Source organism: Cnephaeus nilssonii (assembly GCF_951640355.1).
Source record: "Cnephaeus nilssonii genome assembly, chromosome: 14".
In the NCBI taxonomy this organism is placed as follows: domain Eukaryota; kingdom Metazoa; phylum Chordata; class Mammalia; order Chiroptera; family Vespertilionidae; genus Cnephaeus; species Cnephaeus nilssonii.
The window spans coordinates 46,870,701-46,887,215 of NC_137085.1; the positions used below are offsets into that span (position 1 = coordinate 46,870,701).

Below are 16,515 nucleotides of genomic sequence, written 5' to 3' on the forward strand. Positions count from 1 at the left end.
CACCTTAGGAGACCAGCGCATCAATGAGAAAGGAGGGCTGAACACCTCTCCCCCCGCCCCGCCGCCCCGCTGACCACTCCCCTCCTGACCCCTCCTCGCTCCTCACCCCTAGCTCCAGCAGTGGGTGCTCGGCTGCTGCGGGCTCCTCTCTCTTCGGTCTTCTCCTAGGTTCTCCACTCCCCACCCCCTCTCTCTCCCTCCCCTCCTCTCCTGCACCCTCCCCTCCTCTGCCCTCCCCTCTCCTGCAGCGCCTGCATTATTTTCTGCCCACAGGCTCGGCTTGCACTGCTGCTGCAGCCCTGGGAGGTGGGTGGGTGGGTGGGAGGGTGGGTGGGCTGGCAGGTGGGGAGGAAATTGTGCAAGTTGTAGGAGAGGGGGTGTCCTCTACTCCCCAGCTCCCTTCCTCCCCCCCCCCCCTTCTAACTCCTTCCCCTCCTCCTTTCCCCTCCTCTCTCCCTGCCCCCAACTCCTTCCTCCTTTCCGAAAGGCTGGTAACTTGTTGTGCGGAGCAAACGGCGGCAGCAGCGGCGGCACCATCCAGGCGGGCACCATGGGCACGTCCGCGCTCTGGGCGCTCGGGCTGCTGCTCGCGCTGTGCTGGGCGCCCGGGGAGAGCGACGCCACCGGAGCAGGTAAGTGAGGATGCACCCCTCCACGGGCCGCCGGGACCCAGCCGCGCCCAGGGCCCCCAAGGCTCGGGTCTCCTCCTGCCCACCCCCCACCCCCCTCCTAGGAGGCACCTCTTCACTCTCCTCGCCTTTCCCCCCTCCCCACCCTGGTGGCGCCTCTGAGCTGTCAGCGTAGCAGCCGCGGAGAGCCGGGCTTGGGGGAGAGTGGGGTTTGGGGTGTCCTGAAGCCTTGCCTGAACTAGTCTTCATTCCCTTACACTCCCTCCCACGGCCTCGCCTCCTTTTCCAGCCCCGCTTGGCAGGGGCGAGGGAAGTGTGGGCTTCGGAGCCACCGAACAATGGTTCTGTCTCCCCTGCCAGGCGGAGTGCTCGGAGAGGAGGCAGAGGGCCCGGGGACGTGCGCGGCCGCCCCGGCGCGCTCCTTGGACTTCAGGGAGGGGGCGGGGGCGGGGGGGCGTCTCTGGGGACACGGCACCCGGCCGAGGGGCCCGGGTGTCAGCCGGGGCTGTGAGTCCCCCAGGGCGCTGGGCCGGCGCACGGTCGGTGAGCTGCAGCCCGTGGTCGCCCCGGAGCTGCTGTAAGTGTGCAAACCTGCGCGCCGGGACTGGGACTCCCCCGGCGCCGGGCTGTCTCTCCGGAGTGCAGGTTAGAGGACGAGTGAGGCTTGCAATTGGACTCCTCTCGAGGTGTTGCTCCCCTCTCCCCTGCCCACCCCTCCCCGTGGCGGCGTTTTGTACACCTCGTGGGTCCTCCGTGTAGCTGAACGGGGGAGGGGAGGGGAACAAAGACTTAATCAGGTTAGTTTGCTGATCCTTATTCCGCGGCGAGATTTCCTCCAGAGGAACCGAGTCCTAATCTAGTGACTGTAATTAGCCTCCATCGTAAACAATAGATCAAAGGCAATAGCGGGAGAGCCGGCGTGTGGCTGGGGCTGGTGGCGAGGGCAGCGGTGCCTGCTGTCGGGTCCCACGGGGCCTGGGAGCCCGGTCTCAGCCACTCTCCCGACTGGGGACGCACAACTTTCCTAGGCAAGAGACGGGAAGCCCCTCTCAGGGGGCTCGACCAGAGCCCTGAAGTGATCTTGACGGGACCCCAGGGGGCTTGCTTGCCAGCTCTCGGGGGGGGGGGGGTTTAGGACAGAACGCTGCCCCGTCCTCAGTACCCATCTCAGAGTCCCTGGCCCGGGTTGCCGGGTGGCTTAGGAGACCCGCCTGCCTGCAGTCACGTGTCTCCTGAAGTGAGAGCGAACTTTCAGGTGTGTGGTCAGACAGCCTCTCTCGGGCAATACCTGGTGGTTTTAGAGTCTCCGGATGCCCCCTGCCCTTTGGTGTGTGAAGCTGGGACGGACTTGTCTGCGCGCTGCGATTGGCTGGCCGCAGGGTCACGTTTAGGTTGGTCACATGGCTCTGCGGACTCGCTGTGGAGCAGCCCGAGAAGTGTTATCTTTAAGGGAATGTAGAAACCCCACGGGCTGAGACCCGCTGTTCTCGCGAATGCTTTCCCCGGCCTGGCCTCCTCGGAAAGTGTCCCGAGCATGGCCTCGGATGTGTGTCAAACCCGAGAGCCTGAAAAGCCCTGCTCACCAGTTTGCAGATTCCAACATTAATCATTAATGGATGAGCAGCACTAACTTATTAAACCATTTTTCAGAATAGTGCCATGACTTGCATTATACTTTTCACACCACTTCCAAGACTAAAAAAAATATACTAGAGCTTACTGATAACTGTCCAGGAAGGTAGGAGAAAGGATTCATTTTTACTCCATGTTCTCTTTGCTGCATGGACTTCTCTTATAATTTAACACATTGGAGGTTAACTTGATCCTATAAAATGCTAGGAATGCACTTACATGGTTGAAAACAGTTACTGGAAGCCATATGCTCACCTGTATTAGGTAGGTGAGGACCCTTTGCTCCCCTAGGTCACATATGAAACATGTGACATGCCATGAACAGTGGAGAAGCCCATGCAAGACTTAAATTCTTCAAAGGAAAGGAGGCACATCCTTCTGACCTGGTGGGAATTTGGAGTCTGCTGATGTAGGTACTGACCCCAAGCCAACCCAGACTGGTCCTGTTTGGAGTTCAAAGTCCCAGGGCATGTAGGCTGACATCTGGCCCTGGTAAGTCTTCTACACTTACCTCCCTGCTGCACCACCCCCCCAACACACACACACACACACACACACACACACACACACACACACACCACACTTGCGCAAATACACTCATGGTGCTGGTCTACAATACTCTAGGGTAGGGAAGGTGTGCTCTAAGACCCTGGCAAGGAACTTAAAGCCGGCTAATGAGAGGAGTTAAAATTCAGTGTAGTATACCTGACTGCAAAATCCCCGGAGTTCTAGGACCTTTTCCTCCAGCCTATGGAGTCAAGAGTAGGCTCTGGGTACCATAGATTTGTTCAGCCCAAAGCCCAGAAGAACAAAGGTTCTGTGAGAGCTATTCAGATACGGCTAGGAACTAGCAAAAGAGTACACAGCACTTTTCTTATTGTGGGGGGTGCGTTGGTGAAATGGCAGTAGTCATGGACCTGGAGGGATAGGAGACTAGAGGGCAAGAGGGAAATAAACCTGGTTCATCTGGTAGCGCCAAGGGAAGGTGTGGGAATGGTCATAATTCTCATCTGGGCCAAAGCATGAGGACCTGAGCAGGGCTCTTTAAAGGAGGGTCGTCAGGCAAGCCCGGATTGGTAGAGACAACTTCTTGAACAGCTTTGTTCCCTAAATCGCCCCAAATTGGCCACTTCATGTGACATTCCATCGTGCACCTGTTCTGTGTCATTTTGATTCTTTGGTTTTATTGCCTGAGTCACAAGGTACCTAAAGCCAAGTTCAGCAGAGCTGCCAAAAGTTAAGACTTTGGGACAACAAAACCGCATATGTTAGTTATGGCAGCCTCCATGGTCAAAGGAAGTGAAGGTCTGTTAGAAGTGTTTCTGCCTTTTATACAATTGGATGACCATAGACTCGATTTCACTTGAGTGGTTTTTATCATTCTGGAAAATTTGAAAAGTAGTTACGAGCCCTTCTGTTTCAGGAGGAGCATCAAATTGTAAAGATGTAACAAGAACTCCTAGAGTAGAGCATGGCCGTAAGATCAAGGGAACAGATAGCTCCCAGCCATATGGCTCTGGGTTTTGATCCAAAGACCAGAAGACTTGGAGCACAGCATAAATATATAGATACTCATTAACTATCAGACCATTTTCTATTTCTTTTTTTTTTTAATTTCTTTATTGATTTCAGAGAAGAAGGGAGGATAGAGAGATAGAAACATCAATGATGAGAGAGAATCACCGATCGGCTGCCTCCTGCACACCCCCTACTCGGGGATGGAGCCCGCAACCCAGGCACGTGCCTTTGGCTGGAATCGAACGTGGGACCCTTCAGTCCACAGGCTGGTGCTCTATCCACTGAGCCAAGCCGGCTCATTTTCTATTTCTAATAGAATGTGAATAACGCTGTCCTTTTCAATAGAGGGAGTAGTGATCAAGCCCAGGCAGTCACCTATATGATTTTGAGTCATTAAATTTACTCTAGATGCTGACCTTTCTTTGGGAAGCTGCCTTCACATACTAGCCTGTAAGAATTAAATGTGCCCGGTTGGTGCGGCTCAGTGAATTGAGTGTCATCCGCTGTACTGAGAGGTTGCTGGTTCGATTCCCGGTCAGGGTACATGTCTGGGTTGTGGGCTTGATCCCCAGTAGGGGGTGTGTAGAAGGCAACCAATCGCAGTTTCTCTCCCAATGATGTTTCTATCTCTCCCCATCTCCCTTTCTCTTTCCCTAAAATCAATAAAAAAATATTTTTTAAAAAGAAATTAAGTGCCTCAGAGGGCTATGATAAGATCTATGAGGATGCTTATGATAAATGTACCTGCCTTAGGAGAGCTTCTTGGTGGGCTGATGCAGCTGCTCTCCAGATGGTTAGTTGATCGCCTCAAAATTGCTTAAGTTGTTCCCTTCTACTTCAAGTTAATCTGAAAAGAGTACTTAGGCCACAGCACAGTGACTATTTTCAAGGCAACGAGTCCAAGAATCCCTTCTGCAGAGGGGATGGATTAGATGTACCTATTAAGCAGAGGTAAGTGGTCCAGAGGCAATTTCTTTGCCCAGCTAAAGAGTTTTTAGCTAGGAAACCTGAGGATAGCTTTTCATAGGACTTCAAGGCAGAGTATGACTTAGCTCTAGGAAAATCTGGCTTTGTAAGTGAAAATCATCTCGATTTCACTCTGCGCATTTTTCAGTTTGAATGAGCATCTCTTTGCTAAGCTCTTCTGTTGGTTTGCAATAAAAAATCTGGATCTTGTTAATGCCACCTAGTTAGATCTGCTAGGTGCACTGCAGGATCTAATGAGATGGCAGGTGAAACCTTAAAGTTAGCACACTTTCCCCTTCATGTAAGTTCCCTCGGAAAGCCTGGGCCTGATGGCTACTTTGGGCTCTAAATTAAGCAAGAGGATGCCTGCTAGGTGCTGGGGGACAAAGTACAGATTCTACTTTAAAAAAGAAAATGGCTTCATGTCTGTTTAGGAATCCTTTGCCCACTTTGTATTTCAGAGATGCTACATGGGTGGATGGAGTGTGTGTGTGTGGGGGGGGGGGGTATTCATAGCCTTATATTTAAGAGATACCTTTGGGGGCAGAAACTAAAGATTGGACCACTGGCTAGAATGGTTCATCTTGCCACCAACTTGGGTCATCCATGTTGGCCTTGCCGGCTAGTAGCTTTTATGTACCTAGATGTGATATGGGGGATGGAGTGAGTCTTGCAAGCTGACAAGCAAAGGGGGTAAAACCTTTATGTACCTAGATGTGATATGGGGGATAAAACCTTGGCAAAAGACAACTTTTGCAAGTTACTTCATGAGTTTTAACTTATTACTTCCCCCAAATACTATGAGTAAATAGGGTTCCTATTTTATAAACTGCCTCTAATCTTTAATTTTCCTAAGAAGCCTTCCCAAGATCTGAGTTATTAACTGATCTGTAGGTTTACTAAGTACGTGGTGGGGTAGTGCTGACCTTCTTTGTACATCTGCTTGAGCCCACTTTACCTCTAATCTACTGAGCACCTATCACATGGCATCAGGCATGGAGACACTGCGACCAGGTATCTGGTCCCTTACTTTCTGGCATTTAATCTAGTGGGGAAGTGAACCTAAGAAATCAATGATTCAAACACAGTGTGGAAGAGAAGCACTGGATAGAAGTGAGCAGACCCAGTGCTTAAGACTTAATCATAAAAGAGGCTGCCGGCACCTCAAAGTTGCTGGAGTTCCCACATGCTACCTGGGTTACACCTTACGAAGTTTCCCCCAAATCACCAAGAACGTAGACTCCAATGTGACAAAGCCAGAAACTCTTTTACCACTGCAGATGATCTTACAGAGGTGATGCAATTCAAGCCCAACAGATTGTTGCCAACATTACCAAAGAGCGCTCAAACATGTCAGAAGTAAAATCTGGGCCCCACGTATCCAATTTCTAACTTTATCAGTCAGCCACTGCTAACTTTGCCTGTGTGTCAAACCTTCCTCCTCACATGGAAATGAGGCCGACATACCCACACTGGCACTCTCATTCTGACAGACAAGTTTGAAAGAAGTCTACTTTTAAATGAGAAAGTGTCACAAAGATGAGGGGAAGGAACCCTCAAAGGCATAGGGAACAGTGGCCTTTATAACCTAGATTCTTTCAAAGTACTCGAGCTAGTGAAACAGCTGGTCACACTTGGTTTCAAGTTCACAAAAGTTGGGAAGAATGCTTGGGGAAAGTCTATAGTTCAAAGCAGCTTTATTAATGAATTAACAAATCAACTAGCGCATCCATGAATACTCACTAGTTCTGAAAGAGTCATTAGCTGTAGACACCAGGGCCCGGATTACAAGGATAAATTCCAGGCCCCATGTTAGGGGATGTCCATTTGGAGAGATGCAAACCGGTGGGTAAGAGCATCTCAGACCATGAGAGCTGGATGATGGGCACAGGAGACCATGGAAACACAGCCAAACCATACCTAACTGGTCAAGATAGGAACTGAGGGCCTCATTCAAGGGGTGACATCTGGGCCCACTCCTGGTAGATAGACGAACAGGGGTAACATGAGCAAATCAAGACAAAGCAGCAGTGAGAAATGAGTGGGGCAACTTGGTGTAGCCAGAGCAGATGGCAGGTGGTAATTAATAGGAAAGAGTTGGGAGGAATAGGTCATAAACTAGACTCAATTCCAGAGTCAGTGGGAAACCTGGAAGTGATACCATCCTTGGCACTAGGTTGCTTGAATCACCATCTTGATTTAGATACAGAATGTGGCAGCCTAGAGGCAGACGGACAGGAGACAAATTTAGATCAAGCGAGAGATGAGGGCTTAGACAGGCCAGGACTTGATGCCAAAATGTCAGGGGAGAAGAATCTGGCCTCGTTTTTGGACTACTGATTTAGAGGAAGTGATGGGGCTGATCAAAGATGGGACACATGAGAGAGGAAGGCAGATTTTAGAACCACATTTTACAGTGCATGCTGATTAAGGCATCTGGATAAATTTTCCCTACCTAATGGGCACAAAGGCTTTATGTCAGGCTGTCACCCAATGCATTTTGAAAGACAGGCATTTATCACCAATATCCATCCAGTGATGGGCAGGAGGGCTTATGGGGATGAGTACTGTATATCCCAACCCTGAAAATGAAATAGTCACTTCCCTGGTAGGTAGAATCTGAGCCTTCTAACCTTCCTGCAGTGGTTTCAATGTGCGGTCAGGGACCAGCAGTGTCAGCATCATCTGGGAATTCTTTACAAATGTAAATGTGGGCCCCACTCTATACCCACTGGATCAGAATTTCTAGCGGGTGGGGCCCAGCATTGTGTTTATAAGCCCTCCAGGGGATTCTGATGCAAAGGAGAGCTTGAGAACCACCCACCAAAAACCAGTAGCTTCCAAAGAGTATCAGAGGGCCTTTGCACTACTTAACTAATATGTCCTCAGAAGGAACACCAAGCACTGTCGTCCTCCTAGGGAAGGACCCACTGAGGATACTCTGGCAGCATTTTTTAAAAATTAAAATGGGGACAGGAGAAAGGGCTCTATCTCCACAATAAAGCTATGTGGGATAGTGTCGTTATGACAAGTAAAAAAAACTACCTAATTCTGGATTAAGTTGACTGGACTGGCCAACTTATAAATCAACAGGACACTCTTGAAAGAAATCGTGGGGTGCTCTTGGTTACATACATGCTCAGTAACACAGAATGCCCAGGTTCAAATTCTAGTTCTTCCCAGAGTGATCTTGGGCAAGTGCTTTACTTCCATTCTCTGAACAGGTTTCCTGATATTTGTATACAAGGGGAACAGTAGCTCTAACCATGTAGCATTGAGAAGTAAATGAGTTATTTGTCCATGATTCTTAAGATCATTTCAATCTGATGTAAATGGGAAAAAGTGTTTGACAATTGAATTGTAAGATTCACTCATTGCAGTGAATCAGAAGGATTAACCTAAGTCAGTGGTCGGCAAACTCATTCGTCAACAGAGCCAAATATCAACAGTACAATGATTGAAATTTCTTTTGAGAGCCAAATTTGTTAAACTTAAACTTCTTCTAACGCCACTTCTTCAAAATAGACTCGCCCAGGCCGTGGTATTTTGTGGAAGAGCCACACTCCAGGGGTGCATGTGGCTTGCGAGCCGCAGTTTGCCAACCACGGGCCTAAGTAGTTAACAATTTTTAGTTGGCCTCCACCTGTGTTTCAGAGGCTGCCTTGAAGGCTAGAACACGAACTTGGTGCTTGATATCTCGGGGACTTCTCGCTGAGTTCCTCTTACTAACCTTCCCTGTGGGAAACGTTGCTGACTAGGATATCTGCTTGTCTAAAAACAAGCTTTCGCCTATGAATAGAAAGATTGGCATTCAAGTGCCAAGCAGAAGTGAGTCCTACTAAAAATAAATGCCCTTGGCAGCCTCAGAAGTGCCAAAACAAATGGACTGAAGAAATTCCAGTAGATGATAACAGCCGCATGCTCAAGCTGAGAGGAGGGGTGTGAGTGACTTGAATACTTGGCCCTGCTAGTCCCAGCAGTGTGGCCATGTGAGCCCCTCTGGGTAGCTGAAGTTCAGTCTGAGCCTGATACTCAGAAACATCTCCATATTCCAGGCATTGCTAGTGGACCCACCTGCCAAGGTGTCGCTCCGAGCCCTCCAGGGACATTTGTAGCCCACTGTGGGGCTTGGTGTTTATTATAAGGTCTATGCCGTTTTTTACTGAAGCTTACATATTGCACTTCCATGTAACCCGTGCAGGGACAATTAGACAATGGTAGGCAGACTTCTATTTGCATGAAAACCCTGAGTTTCTTGGAGCCAGTGAGCTGCCAACATGCCTGGGTAGTTAACTATTTAGACACGCAAGGCTCCTGGGACATGGGCCCCTTGAAGAAAGTTTGCATAGTCTGATGCCATCTGTGTGAGTCACAGTGCGAGTGAGTAATCCTTCGACACTTCATTCAGTACAAATTTAAGTAGCCATGTGTGTGACTGGGTGCGTATGACGTGCCGCCCCCTGATCCAAAGTGGTAGAGATAGTCAAAGTGTCAGAGGTAGAAGGAAACCTAGATCCAGTCCAACAGGTGGAATTCTTAAAGCAATAGAGCCCTTTTCAAATTCTTCTATGTAACTCCAAGTCAAAAGAAAGCCATCCTGCTTCAAACCCACTTCTGTCCCACCCTGTAGAGTGCCTAGCTCCTCTACTTCACAGGTTATTTTTTCAGGCATCGTTGGCTCTCGCCGAGCCTGAGAATTAAAAGAACCTCGGATGTACGTGATTTCAAGTTCATCCTGTTCCCTTTATGAAAGTATAATACTGAACTTGAGACTTAACTGTCCTGGATGGAAACAGACTACAGGTCCACAAGCCTGTAATCCCCAAAGCCTCGCAAACAAGAGCGTCTTAACTAGTCTGGTGCTTTGGCTCTCCCCTGGGCAGCGGCATTCCCAGGTGAACCCGGAGGTAGAAGGCAGAATCCTTCTGACACTCAGACGGAAAGCCCACCCGGTGTTGCAGTCAGGTGGCCGCGCTCTCAGCACTGGAGTTCGTGTCTGAGCTCTGCCGCTCTGCACGAGGCAGGGAATTAACAGAACCGGGGAGCACCTTCTGCCCAGTAACAATCTCTGGAAACAAAGCACTTGGGAAACGGAGAGACATGGCCATGAAGCTTAAGGCCTTTATGCGCCTCGCTCTCTAAAGGGTCCTTTATAAAGCCTGACAGCCTTACCCAGCCCATCTCACTCCTTTTGTAAACAAGCAGGGACATTTAGGAGCAGGCTGTACTCCTAACCCCATGTGTCCCTCCTTCTTAATGGAGGGCTGTGCGTGTGTCATGGTAAAACAGCTTTATGACAGCCAGGCAGGAGCCTGGGGGAAGTGGAAACAGCTCAGATAAGAAAAGGTAGGAATTACACTCCTTTTCATCTTGGGCTATTGGAATAAACACTAAGAAAATGCTCATGTCTGCCCTGAGCCTGCTCAGTATCAACACGGGAAGCAGCATGGCTGGCATGGTTAATGTCTCCTGTTCCTGTTGTAGCTTGTACGTTACAGCCTCATTCAGAGACCCTCTCGAAGGGAACATGGGACTAAACATCAGGCTTAGGGTGTTCTGTGTCTGTGTTTAATCCCAAGACAGTTTGAGTGTCTATAAAATATGTAGCTTCCAGATGACTCATTTGTAAGGAGATTTCCAGGTACCTAACCCTGACGTGGAAAACCATCAGGTGACACCTACTTTTAAGTCCATGTCCAAGTCTGACCATATGATTACCTTTTTGACAGTGTAGATATCAATGTCAGTGTTTTTGTCTCATTTTGACCTTGGGTGACTAAAACCTTTAAAAAATTCAGAGCCTTTCAGTCTGCACAGTATCCTAACTAAACCCAGTTGTTCTTTCCAAGTACATTTATATCTATGTATCCTATCAATTGTTTTTTTTCCTACTTTTTAAATGCAGTACTCAACGTAGATTCTTATTACTCCCACAGCCCTCAAACATAGTGGGGATATAGAACTACAGCCAGTGGCCCCTGGAGCAGGTACCCCAGCCCTGAGCATATTGAGAATATATTGAGACTAGACTGATGATGGGGGAGAGTTGGGAGGCAGCCAGGTATTTCTATAAAAACTAGCAGGTGATGCTTCCTGACAGCAACCTCTACTCTCCCGTTTTCCCTTCTAAATTCCTGGTATCTTATACTCAACAAAATATTTGTGGGGTGGCCGAAACCGGTTTGGCTCAGTGGATAGAGCGTCAGCCTGCGGACTGAAAGGTCCCAGGTTCGATTCCGGTCAAGGGCATGTACCTTGGTTGCGGGCACATCCCCAGTGGGGGGGGTGCAAGAGGCAGCTGATCGATGTTTCTAACTCTCTATCCCTCTCTCTTTCTCTCTGTGAAAAATCAATTAAAAATATATATATATTAAAAAATATTTGTGGGGTGAATGAATAGTCTGAAATGTATGTAGGAAATGCAATAGAATCACACTGCTTTTTACCTGGGTCTTAGCTTAACTAGACTCTTGTGAGCAGGTTTTAAACAAATACATTTAGTACCTAAGAAAATAACCACACCGGTATGGTGAACTTGACTTGGACCAAATTTTAATCTCCCTGGGAATTTGCCACAAAGCATAGAATCCTCCCAGACAGTGGGGAGAGCTGACAGTAGGGAGGCCAACTAGAGTATTGTGTGCATAACACAAGAGTTCCAGTCTGTGCTTGTCACTGTAGCATCTGTTCTGACGCCAGCATGTCACAGCTGCAGATGCTGAAAGGTGGCAGGAAATCGGAAGGCCTCCCTAAGTAATCTGCATGAACTATCCATGGCTCTACTGGGTTTCTCAAATATTTGCAGGATATTTGCATTAAGCAACCGGATCTTTGCCTGTTATCTCAAAGACATCATATCCTCCAGAAGGACAGGCCTGCTAATGATGGGAAACACCTGGATGTTAGCTGTCTGTGCCAGGCAAAAAAAATACCTAAGTGCCCTACTTATTTACAAGAATTAGTTCATATCATTGTGTGAGTTAAATGTTTATACATTGAACATAAGAAAACTGAGGTTTGGAGAAATGGAACCCAAGTCTGTGGCTCTACCTTACCTTACTTGCTTTTCTCCCATCACTAAATTAAAAAAGATTTTCATTTGTCTCTTAACTATACCTTCTTTTTTTTAAAATATATTTTATTGATTTTTCACAGAGAGGAAGGGAGAGGGATAGAGAGCTAGAAAAATCGATGAGAGAGAGACATCGACCAGCTGCCTCCTGCACACCCCCCACCGGGGGATGTGCCCGCAACCAATGTACATGCCCTTGACCGGAATCGAACCCGGGACCCTCCAATCCGCAGACCGACGCTCTATCCACTGAGCCAAACCAGTTTCGGCAACTATACCTTCTTGATGCTTTGTATCTTATCTTGGAGTTATTATGTAAACATGTGTTTTTTGCAATCAGACCTCAAGGTCTAAGATGAGGAACCATGGTATTAAACCTCTATGTCTCCCCTTTCCCTGCTGCTCCTTCTAAATCTCCTTCACTTTGCTTGTAATAGGAGCATCATTCATGAATAACAGTATGAAATGTGGACCAGAAATGCCATTGGAGGATTAGGAGTTGGCTGTGTGGTTATAGCCCCACAAGTGACTGTTAAACAAATGAGAGGGGTGAGTCCAGAGCACATGGAAACGCCCCATGTTCTCTGGGCAATCTAGATCCCTTCTATCTTGAGCAGGCTGCATTGGCCCAAGATCACCATTCCAGCCGCCAGGCCCACATTTCAGGAACCAGAAAGGAATAAAGGGAAGGAAAATAGAGGATATTTCCTAGAAGTTGTGTATGCCAATCCTGCTTACAGTGCATTAACCAGAATTGATTCTCCTGGTGATTCCTCATTGCGAGGGAGGCTGGGAAGTCTAGTCTTATCTAAAAGGTGTGTGCCCAGCTAAGAACTCAGTTACTATCCGTCGCGGCCCCAAGACCCATCCAAGTCTGCCTCCTAGAATGTGGTAGCCTGCTGAGTCTGCAGCTGTCCTTCCCGGAGGACCCCTGTCCACAGGTTTTGGGTAACTGGAATCTCTAACTTATCACCCCTATATCCCAGGCTTAGCTAAGTGTTCCCTCCTGATTTTAGGAAGAAAAGCCAAATGTGAACCTTCCCAATTCCAGTGCACAAATGGCCGCTGCATCACACTGTTGTGGAAATGCGATGGGGACGAAGACTGTGCTGATGGCAGTGACGAAAAGAACTGTGGTGAGTCAAGAGTTTGACAGTCTCACTTGCCACCTCACTGGGAGTTATGCATTTCATTGAAAAGTGGTGATGTTATCTTAGTTTCTACAAATGTATCGAGATCCTGAAAATAGAATCCACTCCTAAGATTTCCTTTGAACCAGAGTCCAAAGATTCTGTACTCCCTGGTCTAGAGGAATATAATTGAATGTTTGACATGGGGTTATCAACCTGGGTACAGAATGTTGAAGATAAAGTGGAGTCCCTTTCAAACGACAGGACCTGGTTTATCTGAGATCAGGCAAACATTTGGTGTAGGAAGCTAGGAGAAGGGAGGGGAGGACCAGAAGTGAAGATAGACAGAAGACTGCTTAGAACAGACTTTCTTTGTTCAGTTTTCAAATAGCTTTGATTCCCGCCCCCCCTCCCCCCAAAAAAGAAAGTCACAGATAGTAAAAAGATCCCGTAAAGTTTCATGGGGTCAACTAACTCCTGGCACAGAAACTACAAGCCAGCACAAATCAAAGATTAGATAAGAATTAATCTTTAATTTTCTGTCTACAATAGATGCTAATTCTAAAGCATTAGACAGGGTGGAAGACATCTCTCCCAAGACAACGGGGATATACCATCGTGCCCTTTGATCAGCATCTATGAAAAGATCATTGTGAGGAATGCTTGTTTATGCAATCTGTATAGCCTCATGTCAAGCCAGAACAGCTGAGAACTACATGTTCTCGTGTAGGTACCTAACCGCTTTGTTCTATGCTGTAAAAATCCTGAAATAATGTTGTGTGTGAATGCCGGTGATAGCATTGTCATCTGCCTTTTAAAAGATGTTATATAGAGATCTTTACTATACAAACTAGAAATACAGAAGAAAACTAGCTTAATGTAAATTTCATCAACTGCTATCTTGTTATACCATTGCCAACTTCTTTACGCGTCATTACTAACATGTTAGAGTGTAAACATTGTAGCCGGCTGTCCTGTGCTTGAGCTCTCAGCAATACCATGGATGTTTTCATGCCCATCTATGGATTAGTAGCTTATGTGGAAGCACAGGAAGTCCATTCTACAGTCTCAGGGAAGAAACTTCTCTCCAATCTCAAGACAAAAAAATAGTTCTGTGCAACACTTCTCCATCATTTGCATTCTAGCACTGAGATTTTCATCTACTCTATAAGACACTCAGTCCCATGCTATTTCTGGGTTTACTTAGGTACTATAATTCCCTCTGTAATGATCCCACTCGTAGGAACTCACTCTTGTCAGCTGTTCTCTTGGTGTAAGTAGTAATTCTTCCTCTAGTCTAAACTTACATATTTGGCAAAACCCACTGTTTTTTCTTAGAAAATAATTATTCTCTTCATGGGTGAGAAGTCTTCTTTTACCATCTGACTAATTCTGTAATGGGAAATCAACTAAAAGATGACAATTTGCTGAAAATTTGAAAGGGACCGCTTCAAGTCAGCGTTTTAAACTTGTTCCCACTCTCAGAGTTTCGAGTGTCCTAAAGGAGAGGGCCACTCTGGTTCAGCCTCTGATATTGTAAAGGGGGAAAAATGATTAGAGTCAATTCCTAGTAGAAACTAACCTGGGTCATCTTAGGGTCATCGCTGGCTTTTCCTAAAAACAGTCTTTGCATAAATAACTCCTAGCCGCATGGCAGGAGGGTTTGGAAGAGAAGGCTGTGTATCAAGAGAGACGGATGTGTATCAAGATCACATAAGATGGAAAAAATTAAATATTTCTTCACCAGAATTTGTTTCCACCTCCCAGTTATGAAAGTAGAAAAGGAAAGTGGAAGCATTGCTCAGGGGATCTCTGAATATGCTTCTTTTGAGATGTTCCAAAGGGGAAAGCTACACAATTACTGGAAACTTATAAAGCCACTTTCTATTTTTCTGGTCCAACCTCTTGATATTGAGCTTGGTTACAGTTTCAGTGGAGCTCTTTCTTTCAAGCATGTCAACTAGCATATTTAGTCAACTTCAGCTTGAATTCCACAAGCCATGTGTTCCTGTTGGTCCTAGTAACTCATTCTTGTGTGTTAGGCTGAGCTGATTAATCAGTGACTTCAGTACCCTAAGATGGAACTCGTAGCTCTCCTTCCCTGTGGCACATCAAACTTTCTATCCCGCTCAAGGCTAAGTTCAAGTAGCCTCCTTACCCTCCCATCTATGCTCAGAATGGAGAGAGATTAACTCTAGCAATCTGTCTGTCGCTATTTATCTTTTTCTCAACACTGTGTAGTACAGCCAGTCTTTCCTATTCCTGTAATATTTTCTGCTTCTTAAAGACAGGTGGTTTCTTTACAACCAACCATCCCCTACTCCCTCTTTTACAACTTCTAAAGAATATCAATAATCCAACAACTGGCTTTGTAGACTCCCCACCCACCCACCCCACCCTCACTACATGCTCAGGAGAACATGGGCCTAGGATATCACTTAAACATTAATACTGGGGTTTTGGTATTTTCAGTAATTTTAGAAATAGGTGTGAATCTAAGAGCTAATGTGGCCTTTCTTGTTTCCTTGGCTACACAATTCAAGGAGATAAATAACCTTTTTCAAATCATCATAATTCCTCATCTTGAGTTCTAGAAATTGACTCTAATCACTGTCTCCCCCCTTTATAATATCAGAAGCTAAACCAGAATGGCCCTCTCTTTTAGGATACTCTAAACTCTGAGTGTTGTACCTAGTTTAAACCCCTGTCTTGAAGCAGTCCCTTTCAAATTTTCAGCAAATCGTCAGCTTTTAGTTGACTTACCATTACATAATATTTGTTAGAGAAGAATGTTTTAAACTAGAAATTCCGATGGAAGGTATAGACACATGGGTAAGGAAGAATATAGTCTAAGAAGGATGAGCCTAGAGGATATCCTATGTGGCTACTTTTTAAGACTCTTCTTACCCTCTGACTTCCTCGTGGGTAGGGTGACCAAGCTGCCTTGTTTACTTGGGATAGTGTGGGTTTATGCTTATCTTCTTGGTACAATGAACAGTGTCCCCTTTCTACTGATATTGTTCTAATTTGGACAATAAATTGCATGGTCACCCTAATTACAGGAGAAAAGACCCACCCTAGTAAGAATTAATAGCAGAATGGATACCTTTCAGGTTATTTTAACCCTGGCCATCAGTTATGGGTATTGGCAACTTCAATCACTTCAAGCTGGATTCTGAACACCTCTCCTGTACTTGGATTCCAGCTCTGTTTATTTCTTACTGGGCGGGTTCCTCTCCCCAATAGACCTGTAGGGGTGACAACATTCAGTACTGGAGTTTCATCTATCTCCACACCATGTGTTATCACGGTATGTCCCTAGAGCAATTATACTATGATCCAGTCATAGGATGGACTGTTTGGCTATTCAATTTACAAAGGACTGAAAGAGTTGGAAGAAATGCATGAAGAGAATGAAACTTACTTAATATCAACATTATAAAATAGACAAGAGCTGTAAGGAATCCCTGGATTATAAGATAATTGGAAACCTTTGTCATATCTTGACTTCAGTATCCTCCAAGTTTCTTAAGTGAGCGCCTTTGTCCTCTGGGGAGGGTGGGGTTTT

General features: G+C 46.6%; 1 protein-coding gene across 2 annotated transcripts in view; it reads left to right on the plus strand.

Annotated features, from left to right (window-relative positions):
• Window positions 1–278: 278 nt before the first annotated feature.
• Window positions 279–16,515, plus strand: part of VLDLR (very low density lipoprotein receptor) — a 33,186-nt gene continuing 16,949 nt past the window's right edge. The window contains exons 1-3 of one of the 2 annotated variants that reach the window (XM_079791131.1): window positions 279–306; window positions 488–632; window positions 12,834–12,953. In XM_079791131.1, the coding sequence (XP_079647257.1) occupies window positions 551–632; window positions 12,834–12,953 (202 nt within the window). In that variant the 5' untranslated portion in view covers window positions 279–306; window positions 488–550. Of the gene's footprint in view, window positions 307–426; window positions 633–12,833; window positions 12,954–16,515 lie in introns of those variants that run through there. The other variant, XM_079791132.1, reaches the window with a different exon arrangement.